Source organism: Myotis davidii, unplaced genomic scaffold, assembly GCF_000327345.1.
Source record: "Myotis davidii unplaced genomic scaffold, ASM32734v1 scaffold6, whole genome shotgun sequence".
In the NCBI taxonomy this organism is placed as follows: domain Eukaryota; kingdom Metazoa; phylum Chordata; class Mammalia; order Chiroptera; family Vespertilionidae; genus Myotis; species Myotis davidii.
Window position 1 is genome coordinate 3,588,431 of NW_006383011.1, and position 19,707 is coordinate 3,608,137.

General features: G+C 35.8%; 1 protein-coding gene across 6 annotated transcripts in view; it reads left to right on the forward strand.

Annotated features, from left to right (window-relative positions):
* Positions 1 to 19,707, forward strand: part of VPS54 (VPS54 GARP complex subunit) — a 110,459-nt gene that overhangs the window by 54,212 nt on the left and 36,540 nt on the right. For all 6 annotated transcript variants that reach the window (XR_001512278.1, XM_015557890.1, XM_015557888.1 and 3 more), the window contains 5 exons: positions 2,884 to 3,010; positions 3,969 to 4,076; positions 7,473 to 7,528; positions 9,648 to 9,744; positions 17,575 to 17,915. Coding sequence is in view for 5 of the 6 variants with exons in the window: in XM_015557890.1 (XP_015413376.1) it covers positions 2,884 to 3,010; positions 3,969 to 4,076; positions 7,473 to 7,528; positions 9,648 to 9,744; positions 17,575 to 17,915 (729 nt within the window). In the remaining variant the exon portion in view is untranslated. The remainder of the gene's footprint in view (positions 1 to 2,883; positions 3,011 to 3,968; positions 4,077 to 7,472; positions 7,529 to 9,647; positions 9,745 to 17,574; positions 17,916 to 19,707) is intronic.

Genomic DNA, 19,707 nt, shown 5'->3' on the forward strand with positions numbered 1-19,707 from the left:
AGCAAGCTGCCTAGCTGCCGGCCGCCATCTTGGCTGTCAGTTAATTTGCATATCTCTCTGATTAGCCAATGGGAAGGGTAGCGGTCGTATGCCAATTACCATGTTTCTCTTTTATTAGATAGGATAATGTGCAGACCATTATTATGATATCTATTCTCAAAGCAGTCAAGAATATAAATAACAATTAGAACAAGGATGAATAGGTGAATCTTGTAGAACATCTTAATCCTGAAAGTTTTGTTTAAGGATTTGTTTAGACAAATCTTTGTGTATATATCATGTACCTGTGATTATGTACTATTGATGTTAACATTAAAATTCATATCTGCCTTTTTAAAATTATAGTTATCAGACTTTGAAAGTAGTTAAAGAATGCATAAAAATGAAGCTACTTAATTAAGACAATATGTGAGGTCAAATAGAACGTCACTTATAAGTTATTACGCTGAAATTAGAGTTTTATTTTGATGCCCAAACATCAGTAGATATAATCATATTGACTTGTCACCATAATTCTTTGTTGGAATTTGTTGAAGACCATTCATACCTGAATGTAACACATACCTGAGTGTAACCTCTAGTGTGCCTTAAAAAGAAATCTGCTTTTCATAAAATTTAAGAACTAAGAAATAGTAAAATTATGGGTAGATTTATATCCTGCTCTGTTAGTACTTTTTAAACCTTACTGAAAACTCAGACATATTAAAAAGTAGAAGTAATTATATGACGAGAGTTGTATGAAGCTAGGTAAACTGTGTATTGCACATGAGTTACAAACTCATAGCTAACTTTTTTTCTCTATGTCCCTCCACCTACTCCTGTGTTGGAAACAAATTCAAAACATCATTTCCTTTCTTCCATAAATATTTCATGATATATCTTTGAAAGAAAAAGATTTTAAAAAACATAACTCTAATATCATTTATACTTTCAAATATCTAGTGAATGTTCAGATTTTCCTATTTATCTCAAAATTCATTTTCATAGTTTTTCTTGAAAAAAATATCCAGATACCAGTTGGTTGATATATTTCAAGTGTCCTGATTTATAGTTCCCCATTCTTCTTGTATTCTTCCTTTCAAAATATTTATTGAAGAAATTGAATTGTCTTTTAGAGCCTTCTGAGAGTCTGGGTTTTGCCAACTACACCCTCATGCTTAGCATGTTTTTCTTTTGCCTATAATTTTTATAAACTGGTAGTTAGATTTAAAGTCTTGACCAGATTTAAGTTTTACTTTTTGTCAAGAGTATCTAATAGGTAGTGGTGTATATTTCAGTCAAGATGCATATATCTGGTTATCTCTCTTTCTGTGATACTAGCAGCCATTTGGTGTTCATTGCCTAGACTAATCTATTATGGGTTCCAAATCATGATATTCTAATTCTATACTTTATTAATTTACTAACTGGAATATTTCCTTAAATCAGTGTTTCTACGTAACAATTATTTGATAACTCTGAAGGACATTTCTTACAAGTGTAGGCAGAATAAATTCTAGATTCTTTTCCCTTATTTAGAACTTTTAAAAAATAGTGATTTGAAAATCCAGCATCTTCCATAGGTGATTGATGAGTTTTTAAAAATATTTTTATAAACACATGGAATTTATATATATTTGAAGTGTTTAAGTTCTTTGTTGTTTTTATTTTTATCAATGTTCACATTGTCCTATCTTTTGTAGGAACCTCCTCCAGTTCATTATTGAGACATGATTCCATGAATAGTCATTGATTGTTTTCTTACTTTGTGTTATGACAGGATACTCCTACATATTTTCTGCCCCAGACTTGTAATCTGCCATTTTTCTAAAGAGCTCTAGTTTCTCTTAGTAGGAAATGGTATTTTAAAATTACAGCCTAGGTACCAGAGGTAATTTGTAGTGGAAAGAGCTAGAGAATAATTTTCCCTTTATAAAAAAATAAGAGTTTATATTGATAGTTACAATTAAATTTAGGACTGTAGAGTTTTTACTTCAGTCTTACTCATATCCTTTTGAACAGGCTGAAAACTAGTTCCTAATGATGTCAACATAATTACTCATTTGTTTTATCCTACAATATAAATAGAATGCTCTCAGAACTAACAATATGATTACTTTTGTAATGTAGGATTTCTTTTCCTTAAGATATATTTTTTGTGGATGAATGGATAAATTACTGTTTTAAAGTCAGTTGAAATAATTCTCTTTGGCCCTGAGGAATATTGCACAGTAACTCAAACTGATGATGACAGAGATTGAATTGAGTCAATCTGTCCTGATAGTCCTTCAGGTATTTGTATATACCCAGAGCAAGGACCTGGCACATAGTAGGTGCTTGTATTTGTTGAATAAATGAATGGCTTGGGAGCTACTGGCATTGATGTTCAATCGGGGGTGGAGAATGTCCAGCCCATGGACCATATAAAACTCGCAAAATCATTTGGAATGGCCCTGCAAAGCATTAGAACTGAGTTAGTTAAATGTTTGACCAAATATAGCAGGCTAATTTTTAAGTTGATACTTTTGTATGGCCCAAGAACGTTATTATAAATATCCAAATGGCCCTTGGCAGAAAAAAGGTTCCCCACCTCTGCAGTAAATGGTTAGTGAAGAAAGGGCTCAGAATATCTGAATATTTTATCTGTAAAAGCAGACAAAAAAAAAGTCACGGAATTTCTAGAACCAGGTTTTCTATAACATTTAACTGGAAGTTAAAGAGAAAAATAGAATTTGGGAGGTGATGTGAAACTGTTGCAGTTATTTTTGTTAAGTTAAAGGACTGCATTTTACTAAAGCATCACATTATTGCACAAGTACTGTCAGAAAAGTTTTGCCTATAGTTCCCTTAATCGTGGAGTGAATTTGGATTTTTGATATGTAACGTTTTCTTCTTCCTTTGTAGGCATTTGGGATCACAGCTTTGTGAATTAGAAAAACTGATAGATAAAATGATGATTGCAGAATTTTCTACTTATTGTCACAGTGACTTAAATAGACCACTGGAAGATGACTGTCAAATTTTAGAAGAGGTATGGTTTTTAAGCACTGGAATGAAATTTATGTCATTGCTTGGTGCTAATTCCTAAAATCCTTAGTTTAAAACACATTCTTCTCAGATTATAGTGAACAAAATTACATTAAATTTCAAGTTTTATTAGACCTATAAAGTACTTCATATGTGATTTTAGCAAGTACCATAATTGTTTATTATCCTGTGAAATTAGAGAATAAAATAATTTAATAGCTTAATTAGAAATGAGGTCTCTATATAGATTACAAACCAAATTCAAAATGTAGATATGGACAAATTAACATATATCCATGTATATGCATGTACTGGAGTATATCTCTTTAAAAAGTGATTATTCTTATATGATAACTCATCAATCATTCACATTCACTGAGCACCTATTATGAACATGTTTTATGCACATGCATATACAAATACATCATATCCAGGCTTTACTTATCTGGTAACTTCTCAATGCTGATTAATGCTAAGAACTAGTAAAGTCTTTTTTTTCCAAAAAGCCCTGGCAGCAATCTAAGTAGTTAAGAGCTGTTTGTACCTGTTAGCAGTTAATTCTCCACAGATAGTCCAGGTCATCATTCCAGTCTTCTAGACTACTAATTAAAAAGCACATGGATCACGGAGTATTGTTAGTCATCAGGGCTTAAGAAGGGTATTTTCTAGCTACTTGAAACTAGGCTAAAATACATTTTTGTATTGTCTTGCCCTTAAACCAGCTTCATTTGATCCACTCTTATGGAATAGGATTTATCTGTTTTAGAACACTGACTCCAAAAATCTGATGACCAGATTGCAGTAGAAGGGTTTTTTTGTTTGTTTCTTTCCAGGCTTCTAAAAAATACCATGTGTAGTATAGGTTTCTGAGCATCTAAAAATAAAACCCTTGGTGTTTAATATTTCTAAGATTATTTGGTATTTAAAGTGTGAAGTTACACACTCTTCTTTTATTTTGATAGGAAAGACTAGTATCTCTTGTATTTGGACTTTTAAAACAAAGAAAACTTAATTTTTTAGAAATCTATAGTGAAGAAATGATTATTACGGCAAAGAATATCATTAAACAGGTAATTATACATTTTTATTTGATATATTTTGTTCTAGAATCTTTTGTGAAGTTTGTTTTTACATGATCCTAAAAATAATATATGTAGTATAATAGTAACATTTTTTCATTTATTTAAAAGCTGAAAATGTAGAAAAGTAGAACATAGCCCTATCAGCTAAAATATTATAATTTAATAACATTTACAAGTATAAATTGTTACTGATGTTTTTAATTATTATTATCCTATATATATTTTTATTTGTTCATACATTTCAGTTAGATTTTTAGTGATTGTATAAAATTTCATCAATATTATGTTAAACTTAACATTTTCTTTATGCTGCATATTTAAGTTGTTTTCAGTTTGGTACTGTTAAGACATTGTGACAAGTGTCTGTGGTATACAGTTTTGTTTGTTTGGTTTTATATAAGACTGTTTCCTTATAACTGATTTCTAAAAGTGGAATTATTGGTCAGAAAGTGACCAGTTTTTAAATTTTAAAAAATTAACAATATATACTGTCACCAGCAGTAGATAAATGTTCATTTCATCTTACATTTGATCTCGAAGAAATCATAATTGTAAACTGAAATCCATGTGTGTTTTTTTTAGTCTTTCCTGATCTCTGTTTTGGCTTTTTTTACTCAGATAAATCTTATTTACTGAACTTCAGTTTTTCTGTATAAAGAAAAAAAAACAATTTAAAATGTGTTTACTAGGCTTAATTGACCATCATGAAGTTGAATGTACAATACCAAGTTTTTAATGTTTAAATAAAATCAAGTAAAAAATTAGTCACTCCATCTTTTACCTCTTTCAAACACTGGCTGAAACACTATTTTAAAATAGTTAAAACCCCTTTAAAAAATTGTTGGCACTATCTGCTGGTGCTAAATATACACTTACGACTCAGCAGTTCTACTTCAAAGTATTACCTGACAAAAATGCATACATAAGCTCACCGAAGACACAACAAGAATTTCATTGTAGCACTATTTATATTAAAAAAATGGAAAAAAATTCTGTCATCAGTAGAAAAGATAAATAGAATTGTGGTATATTTATATAATTGAATACTATACACCAATGAGAATGAATAAATTACATACAACAATGTGCATGAATATCACGTACATAATGTGTAGCCAAATAAACTAGACACCAAGGAGTATACACTGTATGATTCCACTCACTTGATTCAAACATCTATTGTTTTATGAATCAGGATAGGAGTGACTTTTGGGAGGAAACATTTACTTGGAGGGGAGCAGGAGAATGGCTTACTGACAGTGTTCAGTTTCATGATCTGAGTTCTGGTTACACCAGGTATACTCCACTGTGAAAAAATATTGAGCAATAAACATAATTTGTACAATTTTCTGTAAGAATACTGTGCTTTTAAATAAGTTTTTTAAACTGCTATTTTAATTCCCAGACTTCTCTTGAAGTCTAAGCATTTTTTTTTTCAACTTTAAACTGTTGCATGTATTGCAAGAATATGTAACTTCCGCCCTAGCTGGTTTGGCTCAGTGGATAGAGTATCAGCCTGGGGACCTAGGGGTCCCAGGTTTAATTCCGGTCAAGGGCACGTGCCTGGGTTGCGAGCTAGATCCCCAGTGGCGGGTGTGCAAGAGGCAGTCGATCAATGTTTCTTTCTTATCATTGATGTTTCTATCTTTCTCTCTCTCTCCCCCCCTTCCTCTCTGAAATTAATAAAAATATATTTTAAAAAAGAAAAAGAAAATGTAGCTTCCAAAATAAATTTCTTTTGGAATTACATTTTTTAAAACTTAATTCTAGTTGGTAAACAACATTATATTGGTTATATTAGTTTCAACATTTTTATATCTTATAATGTGATCACCCCACTAATAGTAGTAATCATCTTCCCTGTGCAAACTAATCACAATATTACAGACTGTATTCCTTTTCCCCTTTTCACCCATCTACTCACTTCTGGTAATCATCCCTTTAGTCTCTGTTTCTATAAATCTATTTTTGTTTTGTCTGTTCATTTGTTGTTTTTAGATTCCACACATAAGTGAAACTATACCATATTTGTGTTATTTCACTTAGCACAATACCCTCTAGATCAGCCGTGGGCAAACTACGGCCCACGGGCGGGATCCGGCCCATTTGAAATGAATAAAACTAAAAAAAGAAAAGACCGTACCCTTTTATGTAATGATGTTTACTTTGAATTTATATTAGTTCACACAAACACTCCATCCATGCTTTTGTTCCGGCCCTTGGTCCAGTTTAAGAACGCATTGTGGCCCTCGAGTCAAAAAGTTTGCTCACCCCTGCTCTAGATCCATTCATGTTCTTGCAAATGGCAAGATTTCATTCTTTTTTAATGCCGCATAATATTCCAGTGTGTGTGTGTATATACACAATATACAATACTACGTATGTGTGTGTCACACATCTTTAGCCATTCATCTATTGACATTACTGATGAACAAAATTGTCAGCAGAATACTAGCAAACTGAATTCAACAGTACATTAAAGGATTATACTGCATGATCAAATAGGATTTATACCAGGGATACAAGTGTGGTTCAACATCCAAAAAACAACGTGATTCATCACATCAACAAAACCAAGGATAAAAATCCTATGATTATCTCAATAGATGCAGAAAAAACATTTGACAAAATTCCACATCCATTTATGATAACTCTCAACGAAGTGGGTATAGAAAGATCTTACCTTAACTTGGTAAAGGCTCTATATGACAGGCATACAGCTAACATCATATCTGATGGTGAAAAGCTAAAAGCTTTTCCTCTAAGATCAGGAATAAGACAAGGATGTCCACTCTCACCACTATTACAACATAATACTGGAAGCCCTTGCCACAGCAATCAGACAAGAAAAATAAATAAAAGGCTCCAAATTGGAAAGGAAGAAGTAAAACTGTCACTATTTGCAGATGACATGATACTATATGTAGAAAACCCTAAAGAATCCAACTAAAAGATAATAGAATTAATAAAGAAATTCACTAAAATAGTGGGATACAGAAATTTGTTATATTTTATTTGGGGTTTTAATGTGGGGTTTATATCTTGTTCCTAAGTATTATAATTCTGTGTTTTTTTATGTTTTGAATAGTTTTAAATAGTAGGAGATTTTAATTAATACAGTTTAAGCTACCCTGGAATAATTATTTAATAGGGTAATGGTAATGCTGAAGTTTTTTAAACACCTTGAGGTATGTATAAGAGACACAAGAGGAGTCTGGTCTATAATTATCAGAATCATTGAGGCCTTTTTACTTTCATTTAATTTTAAGATGTATTTTCAAAGTAACACTTTTTAAATTTTTTTCATTTCTACCCATTGAAGTCCTTTTAAATATACAGTACTTAGAATTCACATTAATCACATTTTTTTCTTAAATTTTGCAGTGTGTGATTAATAAAGTTTCACAAATAGAAGAACTAGACACAGATGCTGTTACAAAGTAAGTATAAATATCAGTCACAGAATTCCTTCTGAATTCTATTAAGGGAAGAGAGCAGTTTATAGAATTCAGAAGGAGAAAGATATGTAGTGGTAGGGGGAAAAAAGACATTCAGTAGTTGAAATTATCTTCACTGGAGGGAGGCAGTCATCTGGAGGTAACCCCTCAAGGAGAGGAGATGGAGTTATGAGCACCTTTTCTCCTTCCTGTCTTTTTAAACAATTTTTATTGATTGTTTTTTTTTTGTTTGTTTGTTTTTAAGAGAGAGAAAGTAAGGGAGAGAGAGAGGGAGAGAAACATCCATGTGAGAGCAAAACATTGATCAGCTGTGTCCTGCACACCCACTAAAGGGGACTGAGCCCACAACCTGGGCCTGGGCCCTGACCAGGAATCAAACCTGCAATCTTTCAGTGCTCAGTACTACGCCCAGTCAACTGACACATTGGCCAGGGCTCTTCCTTCCAATCTTTTGTAAAGGTTTCTCATTGACCAAGCCCAGCAGATCAGCCTCCCAGGGCCGACAGAGGTTAGAGAGGATACAATGTAGATATGGAGGGGGGAAATTGAAGATAATCCATTTCAGAGCATATCAGTGTGAAATTTAAATTAGTTGCCCAAATAATTAAAACCCAGCTTCTAATTGGCTTTGAAAAGTTGAGTACATGATTTTGAATTGCCCATATCTATAACTTTATTTTCACCATTGTAATCCCAATTCTTTTATTTTGAGAATAGTGATAAATATTTTATGACTATGAATTTCTCATTCAAATAGATATATAAACTTTATTGACTGGCCTAAAATATGACTAACAATATGGACAAATGTGAAACTCCTCTAGGTCAGATTCATCGAATGAGGATGTGGAGTTTTAATTTACATACCATTACCTAGTGAAAACTCAGTTTCAGAGTTAGTTGAAGCATCCCTAATACTGCAGGAATCACTAGTGCAGTAGTTAGAAAAGTTAAGTTATTGGGACTCTTAAAAGCCCTATAGAAATGGAGAGTCAGTTATTTTTAATTTTTTTCTTCCCTAGGATATTTCCTCAAATAGAGAACTTCCTGTATCTCAAGTATAGGAGTTTCTTTGGAAAATAAACTCTTAGCTGCAGCAGCATTCATTAAGAATTTAGAGTAATGTCATTGTAATACTATAAAATATTTTTATGGCACTATTTTGCATTAACTTTTTATCTTGAAGTTATTGATTGTTGTCAGCTATAAAATATTGGCTATCCTATTATATATTACTAGAGGCCCGAGGCACGAAATTCATGCAAGGGGCTTGGCCCTCACAGCCCCAGCTTCATCCAGAAGGTTGTTCAGCTGTCTGGTCTAATTAGTATATTATGCTTTTATTATTATAGATATTAATATGATATATAATGATTCATATATATGTATACTGATACCATACTGGTTAATACATAGAACTTTTTATGCACCATGAATTATTCTATGTACTTCTTATTAACTCAGTTAATATTCATAGCAATCATACAAGGTAAGTTCTGTTACTGTCACCCATGTTAAGGTGAGAAAATGAGAGCATGCAGGGGTTAAGTCACTTGTCCAAAGTTATACAGCTAGTAAATGGCAGGGCTGGAACTTGATCCAAGGCATTGTGGCCCCAGAGCTCATGCTCTTAGCCACAATGCCATATATGGAAAAGTACTTTTTAGCTTGTAATTAGAAAAGTAGATTATTAAGTTATTAAGGGAGATGTTATATTCCTATTTTTACTTATTTCAGAATATTTCTTCTCCACCTTAAACCAAAATTGGTTTATCTCTCTCTGGCTTTTCACCCAATGGTCACGAATCATGCTCACATGGAATTATTTTGTAAGATTCATAAGTCACTATACTTGACTAGATTAGTCTTAAAAATATTTAACCAAGCAGGAGTTGGTTGGTAATTGACCCCAACTCAATATTTTGATACAAGGTATCTAGATGAAATTACATAATTCTTATGTTACTAGATAGTATTTAGTATACTAGTATAAAAACTATACTAGTATTTAGTATAGTTTCCTTTAATTTGTACGTTTATTTCATATATCATTTGGCCCAAAGACAATAATTATTTTTGTTTGATTTCTTTTTTTTTTTAGGCTCACAGATCAGATGAGAATGTTGAATTTTCCTCAGTGGTTTGATCTGCTAAAGGATATTTTCTTTAAGTTTACAGTTTTCCTACAGAGAGTTAAGGTAAGCTTATATGATTATCAGTTTATCCAAAATATCCCTAAAATTAAGTCAACTTTCTAGATTTATAAATATATATAGAATCAAACTAGAACAAAACACAATTTCTTTGTTTTAGTAATTTTTCTAAGTCCTGTTTTTAAATAAGATGGAAATGTTGCAGAGTATTTTGGTACCTTTTATAATTTGGATGATTTATTTGATATTAAAAAGAAATAAGCTTGCTTGGCATTAAATGTTATACAGTAATATTTTCTGATTTCATGAGGCCTGAATCTCTAGATTATCTAGAGGTCCAATGTTGTATAAAATTCAAAAATCTCTCCTAAATCATTTAATTTTTCTAGAAATTTAGTGTTGATGGTGGCATTTTTAAACATATTTCATATTTAAATTGCTTTATTAATGTCCTTTGTTGCAGGTTTTTATTTCATTTTTCAATCTGGGATCCAATTAAGGATCATGTATTACATTTAATTATTTTGTCTCTTTAGTCAAACCACTTACTTTTAGGCCATTAAATATAAGGAAAAGAATACATACCACACAGCGTTTTGGGGAAGAAAAGATGTCACAGACTCTAATACATTTTGTTTGGGATTGTATTTTAATAAGAGAAAGTCATTAGGAATTACTGAGTATAGTAGGCTATTTATGAAATGAGATATTCTTTTAATTATCATGTATCAGTGTTATGTTATATGTACTGGTTAACATTCTGGCATCTCCTGAGTATCATGTTAAAATGGTCTTAGGGACTTAGGGACTTATCTATGACATGACTTTCCATTGCTGACATTTGAGTATTGCTAAGTCACATGCATAAGCTCTCCAGAGTGGGAAAAGTTGAATAAATGTTATTCACTATACCTAATTTAGACTCCTACCAAAATGTTGATCCCACCTGTGGACAGAGATAGGAAACCTGTGTCTGTAGAATGATCAAAAACTAGGTCATGTTTTCACTTTTCCTTATAGTCCCACCATGACATCACTTCTGTTATTGCATGTCTGGAAATGGAGGATTTTCACATTGCATAGAATTGGCATTCTCACTAAGATCCTTGAAAATCTCACCAAATCCCTGATGGTCTCATGAAGTTTCTTGAGTAACCTTATAACCATGGTTTTGAACTCGATATATCCAGTAGTTTGCTTTCTTCCATTTCTTTCATTTGTGACATGTTTCTTTATCTCCACATTTTGCCTGCTTCCCTGTATTTGTTTCTATGTATTGGTAGAGCTGCCATGTCTCCTTGAGTAGGTAGAGTGGCCTTGTGTAGGTGTCCTATAGGGTCTAGTGGCTTAGCCTCCCCAGTCACCTGAGCTGGGCACTCTAGGTGCCCCCCTTTTGTGGGCTGTGTGCATAGTCTTGTTGTAGTTGAGACTTGATTGCTGTTGGTGTCACTGGGAGGAATTGACCTCTAGGCCAGTTGATTGTGAAGACCAGCTTGACTGCAGTGCAAGAACTGCTATGCAGGAGACACCCCTACAGAGCAGGACTTGCTTCAGTGGGACTTTGGTGTTCACTGAGTCTGCCCCTTGAGTGGTCACTTATAGATATGTAGAGCTATAATCTGATATGGTCTGATGATGACCACTGGGTGCACTAGCTCTTGAGTCTCCAAGGAGGTGCAAAGTCAGCCACTGCCTGGGGCCACCCAGCAGGAGCTACAGAGAGATCTTCAGATTCCTCTTATTTGTATTGGGCTTGGAAGTGCCCAGGCAAGGCTTAGCTGTAAAGCAAGGTAGGCTGGTACTAGTGCCAGGTCTTAGGCCTTTTATTGATAGATTTGGGGCTCCTTGACCCAGCTACAGCTTGTTTGAGAGATTTTAGCAAAGCCTGAAGCCTGAGCAAGGACAGGCCATTCATATGCAAAAGCTGCTGCAAAGAGCATGGGTGGGGCTGCAAATTGGATGGGGCGGGGTCTCAGGGAATCACCAAGGTGGAGCAAACAGAAATGGCTGCCAATCAGCCCTGCAAAAGGGGAGGTCCCAGCATAGGAATAATGACCCCTGTGAGCACCTCCATCTGGGAGAAAGCCACTCCCGAGTTCCTGCCTTGATGCCAGATAATCCAATTCCTATTCATAAGTGTCTGGTGCCCTGGAGCTTCACATTGGCACTAGAGCTCAGAGGAAGTAGGACCTTGTAAGTTTAGTTTATGTGCCGGCCCTTTAAGAGGAACATCTGGGTTTCCAACAGCCTCCATGTCACTCAACCACAATCCCCGCTGGTTTTGACAGCCCTTAGTTATGGGGACTTCATTTTCTAGCTTTGGGAGCCTGGGTTGGGGGTCTAGTGTGGGCATGGGACCCCTTGCTCCTCACGGGGGCCCTACACAGAGGGCATTTCCCTCCTGATTAAAAAAACTGCACACATGGGTGCCGGTCCAGCCTGGTCAGTGCCTCTGCCCGTCCTACCAGTCTCAGCGTGCTTTCTTCTTCACTTCTCTAGTTGTAGGACTTCTATTCAGCTAGCTTTCAAGTGGTTCTGGATGATGGTTGTCTGTATTTTAGTTGTAATTTTGATGTGGTTGCCGGAGTCAGCGAGTAAGGTGTTTACCTACACCGCCATCTTGGTTCTCCCTTAACCATTTTTAATTGTACAGTTTAGTGGCATTCACATTATTTTGCTACTATCATCACCATCCATCTACAGAACTTTTCATCTAAAAAAACTGAAATTCTGTAGCTATTAAAACAATAACTTGCCCAGCCTTTGTGGGTCAGTGGTTGAGTGTCGACCTATGAACCAGGAGGTTGTGATTCTATTCCAGATCAGGGCACATGCTCAGGATGTGGGCTCCATTCGCATAGGGGCCATGCAGGAGTTAGCCAATAAATGATTTTCTCTCATCATTGATGTTTCTATTTCTTTCTCTCCCCTTTTCTCTCTGAAATCAGTAAAAACATATCCTGTATAATCTACACTAATAAAAGAGAAAAATGATAATTGGCGTACGATGCTACCCTTTTCATTGGCTAATCAGGGCTATATGCAAATTAACTGCCAACTAAGATTGGCAGTTAACTGCCAACAAGATGGCGGTTAATTTGCATATGTAGGCACAATGCAGGGAGGCTAAAGGGAAAGCAGTGACAGTGATCAGAAACCCAGGGCCGCCTTTGCCCTGCCCCCCAGCTATGATGGGAGAATAAGGCGCCTTTGCCGCCCTGGCCAGTGATAGCAGGAAGTAGGGCTGGAGCCAGCGATGGGAGCTGGGCACGGTCGAAGCTGGCAGTCCCAGGAGCTAGGGGTCCCTTGCCTGGGCCTAAAGCGGAGCCCACGATCGAGGGCTGCAGCAGCTGCGGGCCTCTGCTGCCCGGGCTGGACGCCTCAGCCAGAGGCGTTAGGCCTGGGCAGGGGCGGAGCCTGCAACCGCGGGGAGCTGGGGGTCCCCTGCCCAGGCCTGACGCCTGGGCCGGAGGCGTCAGGCCTGGGCAAGGGGCCGATCCTGCGATTGGAGGGTGATGGGGGGCAACGCCTGAGGGCTCCCAGTATGTGAGAGGGGGCAGGCTGGGCTGAGGGACACTCACCCCCCCACACACACACCCAGTGCACGAATTTCGTGCACCGGGCCCCTAGTAAAAGCATAATTTGCTATAAAATCATAATTTGCTAAGTGTCTGACTGATTGGTCGACTGCTCGACCAGTTGCTATGACATACACTGACCACCGGGGGCAGAAGCTCCAACCAGTAGGTTAGCTTGCTGCTGGGGTCCCGCTGATTGGGACTGGGCGAGAGGGCCAGACACACCCTGGAGCCCTCCCAGGTCCCTCCCCGGCTGGCTGGCCAACCTCCTGTGATCCCTCCCCGGCTGGCTGTTCTCCATTGGCCCTGATCCTGACTGGGCGAGATGGCCCCAATTAGCCCCGATTGCTGGCCAGGCCTAGGGACCCCACCCATGCATAAATTTGTGCACTGGGCCTCTAGTTAAAAAATAAAATAAAATAAACAATTACTTACCTTTTCCTCCTTCCATCTCCTGGCAACCACTCTTTACTTTCTGCCTCTGAGTTTGACTGCTGTAGGTACCTCATATAAGTGTAATTATATAGTATTTTTTGTTGTTAATCCTCACATTAGGGTATTTTCCATTGCTTTTCAGAGAGAGCAGAAGGGAGGGAGAGAGAGAGACATTGATGTGAGAGAGACACATCAACTTGTTGCCTCTCATATGTGCCCCAACCGGGGGTGGGGAGTGAATCCACAACCTAGGTATGTGCCCTTGACTGAGAATTGAACCTGCAACTCTTTGGTGCGGGAGTCGATGCTCCAGCCATTGAGCCACACCGGCCAGGGCTAAATATACAGTATTTGTTCTTTTAAGATTGGTTTGTTTCATTTAGCTTAATGTTCTCAAGGTTCATTCATTGGGACTGGGTGAGAGGGCCGGACACACCCTGGAGCCCTCCCAGGTCCCTCCCCGGCTGGCTGGCAGTAGAAGTGATTTTTTTCTGAAGATATGGGTAAACAATGTTGATTTAACAGCCTTTGAATGTGGGATATATATATAGTATATACCACATTTTGTTCATTCCTTCTTTTGTCAGTGGACACTTGAGTTGCTTCCATATTTTGCTATTGTGAATAATGCTTCACAATATGAACAAATATCTCATAGCTGCTTTCAGTTCTTTTGGTATATGTTCAGAAGTGGAATTGTTGGATTATATGACAATTCTTTTTCTGATTTTTCGAGGAACTTTCATGCTGTTTTTCATAATAGCTGCAGTTTTATATTCCCACCAGTAGTGCATAATGATTTTAATTTCTCCACATTCTTGCCACTTGTTGCTTTTTCTTTTTTTGATAGTAGGGTGTAAGGTTGTACTTCATTTTGGTTTGATTTTCATTTTCCTAATGATTAAGTGATGTTGACCTTTTTATATGCTTATTGCTATTTTTAATATCTGTGGAGAAATATCTTCTTTGCTGCTGCTCCTCTTCCTCTTCCTTCTCCTCCTCCTCCTTCCTCCTCCTTTCTCCTTCTTCTTCCTTCTTCACCTTTTAATATTTCATGTAATATTGGTTAGGTGGTGATGAATTCCTTTAGCTTTTTCTTGTCTGGGAAGCTCTTTATCTGACCTTTAATTCTAAATGATAGCTTTGCTAAGTAGAGTAATCTCTGTTGTAGGTCCTTATTTTTCATCACTTTAAATATTCCTTGCCCCACTCCCTCTGACCTGCAGAGTTTCTGGTGATTTGATGTTGACTGAAGCTGTTCATCAAGCGTGGGAGTCTTACCATTTTTTAATCAGATGGGTTTTTTGTTTTGTTTTGTTTTTTTTTAATTGTAGGAGTTCTTTATATATTCTGGCTATTAACCCTTTTTCAGATATATGATTTGCAAATATTTTCTCTCATTGTATGGGTTGCTTTTTCACTGTTTTTTTGTGCCCTTTGGTACACAAAAGTTTTTAATTTTGATATAGTTCACTTTTTCTTTTGTTGCCTGTGCTTTTGGTGTTATATCTAAGAAATCATCCCAAATTCAATGTTGTGAAGCTTTCCTTCTATGTTTTCTTCTAAAAGTTAATAATTTTAGGTTTATATATCAGTATAACTTCAATATTACACGAGTAACACTAATGAGAATGCCATCAGCTTGGTTTGTTCCCTCTAATATTCTTGGATTTTCTTTTTACATCGTTGGGAACAATTGCATTAAAAAAAACTTATTAATCAGTATACTAGTGAGGATTAGGAGTTTGCTTTCTGAAGGAATGTTCCTGTGAGGTGGTTGGAGAGGTTATTTTCTACCTAACTTGTATATGCCCTATACCTCTTGGGCATATTTCGTCTATTAGAAAAATATTTTGACCTTTAGGTACATTTTGGGCCAACAGTCAAATAATCAAAAAAATAATTTTAGGTTATATTTTAGATCTTTTAACTATTTTGAGTTAATTTTTATATATAGTATAAGAAAAAGGTCCTACTTTGGTTTTTGGCCTGTGGGTATCCAGTTTTCTAAACACAATCTATTGAAGACGGTCTTGGTAACCTTGTCAAAAATCATTTGATCATATATGTGAGGGTTTATTTCTGGGTTCTTTATCCTATCCATTGATTTATATGTCTATATTTATGACAGTACCACACTTTTTGATAATGGTATCTCTTAGTAAATTTTGAAATCAGATCTCCAACTATGAGACCTCCAACTTTGTTCTTCTTTACTGTTAATTATATTTGGAATTTTTATTAAAATTCTTGTTTGTTGTCTGTACCCCAAACATTAAGCTGATTTGTATAGCTGGGAAGAGAAAGACTATGTCACCATCATAGTCTTTTTACTAAAAGAAAAAATTAAGACAGGAAATATGCAAGATATGAAGAAAAGTAAAATGAAGTTGGGGATATAATCACATCAAAGATTAATATGCAAGATGGAAAGTAGTGACAGGAAAATACCATGACCAGAGTGTCTTCAGCCATTAAGGGGACTTACTAGTATATATAACTAAAAAATATCCAGATGTAGGTCAGCTTTTAGGTATTTGATAGAAAAGTTGATGATGTTATCTAGCCTTGGTTTTGTTTCTCTGCATTTTTCTCAGTTTGTCTTTAGCTTTAAGCTCAGGCCATGGTGGTTCCATGTGCTGATTGCACGAGCTTAGACCCTTAATCCTGTCTTTGAAGACCTGAAGTTGGAGTCTCTCTTTTTAAAAAAATATATTTTATTGATTTTTTACAGAGAAGAAGGGAGAGGGATAGAGAGGTAGAAACATCGATGAGAGGGAAACATCAATCACCTGCCTCCTGCACACCTCCTACTGGGGATGTGCCTGCAACCAAGGTACATGCCCTTGACCAGAATCGAACCTGGGACCCTTTAGCCCACAGGCCGATGCTCTATCCACTGAGCCAAACCGGTTATGGCTGAAGTTGGAGTCTCTTAACCTAGAACCATGTAGATCTTGAAAAAGAAATCAGTAGTTTTTAGGAAGGGGGCAACAAATTATGAGAATGCCACCATGAATATTAAAGTAGGCAAGTAGCCCCTATTTCCTAATAGTTCATAAAGACTTAATTTATATATAATTACTCTTAATTCATCTAGCTTTCAATATTTATTAAGTACTTCCTATATGCCCAGCACTATTCTAGGCATTAGGATTAGAGTATATCAGAGCTAACATTCTAGTGAAGACCTAGAATTAAAAAGTGAACAATATAATGATAACTGTTATATTTTTAAAACTGGGTAATGGGATGGAGTTGCTGAAAAGGCCTCTTTGAGGAACTAACTTTGTGCAAGAACCTGAGTGATGAGAGGAAACACTTATGCAGGGGTCAAGGTGAAGAGCATTCCAAGCAGAGGAAACAACAAAGGGCCTTGAGATGGGAACAATAGAATTTAGAAGAGTAGAAAGAGAACCAGAATGTCTGCAGAGTGGTGAGTGAATGAAAACAGGCATGGGATGAGGAGAGAAATGGATCTAAGGTTAGGCATGGTAAGGAATATGGATTTTTTTTTTCTTTTAAGCAAGCACATCAATGAATATGATTTCTTACAAGCAAGTTATGTTTAGTGTAACCTATCTAAGAGGTTAGAGAAATCTGCAGTATTTTTAGGGAGATTTTAATTTACAAAATCAACTAAAATACAGAAGTTTTATTTAAGCTTTAGGTAACCCATTTCTCTTGAGCAGTTCTTTTTCACAAGTCACCTTTACAGTGTAATAAAATAAAAGATTAGTAGAAATTCTTACATACATGACCTTGACTCATTTATAAAATGTTCATACACAGAATTTACTTTTAGGAACTTTAGGTGCAAGATATTTTAAATCCTTTAAAAATGTATCCTGTTTTCTTATAGGCAACGTTAAATATCATTCACAATGTTGTTCTCTCAGTTCTTGACAAAAACCAAAGAACTAGAGAAATGGAGGATATTTTGCAGCAGAAGAATGCTGCAAAGGATAATTCACTGGACACAGAGGTGGCATATTTAATCCACGAAGACATATTTATAAGTGATGCATTCAGTGAGAGTGAATTAACACCTATAACAAGTGACACTACCTCTCAAAGAAATGCATCTCCAAATAGTGAGCCCTGCAGCAGTGATTCAGTATCTGAACCAGAATGTACTACTGATTCTTCATCCAGCAAAGAGCAGACATCATCATCAGCTATTCCAGGAGGTGTGGACATTATGTGAGTATGGTAACTGCTGCCAACTAAACAAGATTTTGAGTCATCTTATTAATGGTTTCAATCGGTTGATTATTCAGTTTACTGAAAAACCATATAAACTTTGGTCTTGGAATTTATTTTAACAAAAATCAACTTTATGAAACAGGTATTTTATTGGAAATGTATGGAAGGTAGTTAGGAGGTGAGCTTTGGAAGTAATCGAGAATTGGAGAAGTTTAAGGCTAGAAAGGAACCATTTAAGTAAATGCCTTCATTTCAAAGAGCTTAGATGACTTAAAGTCAGTAGTGACAGAACTTGTCCTGAAACTCAGATCAGTATTACCTATTTTTCTTTTCTTCTATGTCACCCCTGTATTTTGTATGTAGTAAAAATCTGTTTGATTTAGTTTCTGATTTTTCAAAGACATGAATTTCCAAGTCTTTTTAAACATTACTTTTTAAAACTTATTATTTTGAAATAATTTCATATTTACAGGAAAGTTGCCAAAATAGTACTAAAGACTTTCATATATCCTTCACTTTGATTTCCCAGTTGTTAACAGGTTACCATATTGCCCTGTTTTTCCCATCCTTCCTTTTTCTCTCTCCTTCTCTCTTCCCCTTTCCTTCTTTGTCTCATGTTCATATTTTTTCTGAATCATTTGACAATAGATTGCAGACTTGATGTCCCACTATCCCCAAATACTTCAGTGTATATTTCCTAAGTACAGTACCACTCCCTTAAATAACCACAGTATACCAATTAAAATCAAGGAAACAGTGATACATTATTACCATCTAATCTACAAACTGTATTAAGAATTCACCAATTGTCCCAATAATCTAGAATATAGAAAGAATGAAAATAAACAAAGCCAATAAAGTCTTTCTGATCCAAGAATATAGTTTGGATTTAATTATTGTTAAGAATCATAAGAACTTAGAACTTCTGTTCATTTTCACATAAGTCAGCTATGGCTCAGGAGCTTGCATTTACAGCATAAAGTCAACTATATCACCTCCATTCCCCACCAAAAAGAAAACCCAAAAAAACCTCTGAACTACATATTAATAAAAACATTTTCTTTCTGTGCTCAGTCTAATAGTTTCACATTTACTGGTTAGGGTACAGTCTAAAACTGCTCATAAAAGAGATGTAAAAACCTCTATAGCGTAAGCAATATAGCATTATGGTCCTCTCATGTAACAATTCAGAGGTAAGTGGTCCAGAGCTGAAAAGGCAGCTCTCCTATCTATCTTTGTATAGGGAGGCTGCTCCAGGTTTTTGTTGTTGTTGTTGTTTTGTTTTTAAATTTAATTCTTTATTGTTTAAAGTATTACATATGCTTGATCTCTCACCACCCAAACTCCCCCACACCCCTGCCTTCCCTCTGAGGTTTGATGATCTGCTCAATGCTTCTATGTCTCTGAATCTATTTTAGTTCATTAGTTTATGTTGTCCATTATATTCCACAAATGAGTGAGATCATGTGATATTTATCATTCTCCAACTGGCGTATTTCACTTAGCATAATGCTCTCCAGGTCCATCCATGCTGTTGCAAATGGTAAGAGTTTATTCTTTTTTACAGCAGCGAAGTATTCCATTGTATAGTTGTGCCACAGTTTTTTAATCTACTCGTCTGCTGATGGGCACTTAGGCTGTTTCCAAATCTTAGCTATGGTAAGTTGTGCTGCTATGAATATAGGGGTGCATGTAACATAACTGATTGGTGTTTCTAGTTTCTTGGGATATATCCTAGAAGTGGGATCACTGGGTCTAATGGGAGTTCTATTTTTGAGGAAATGCCATA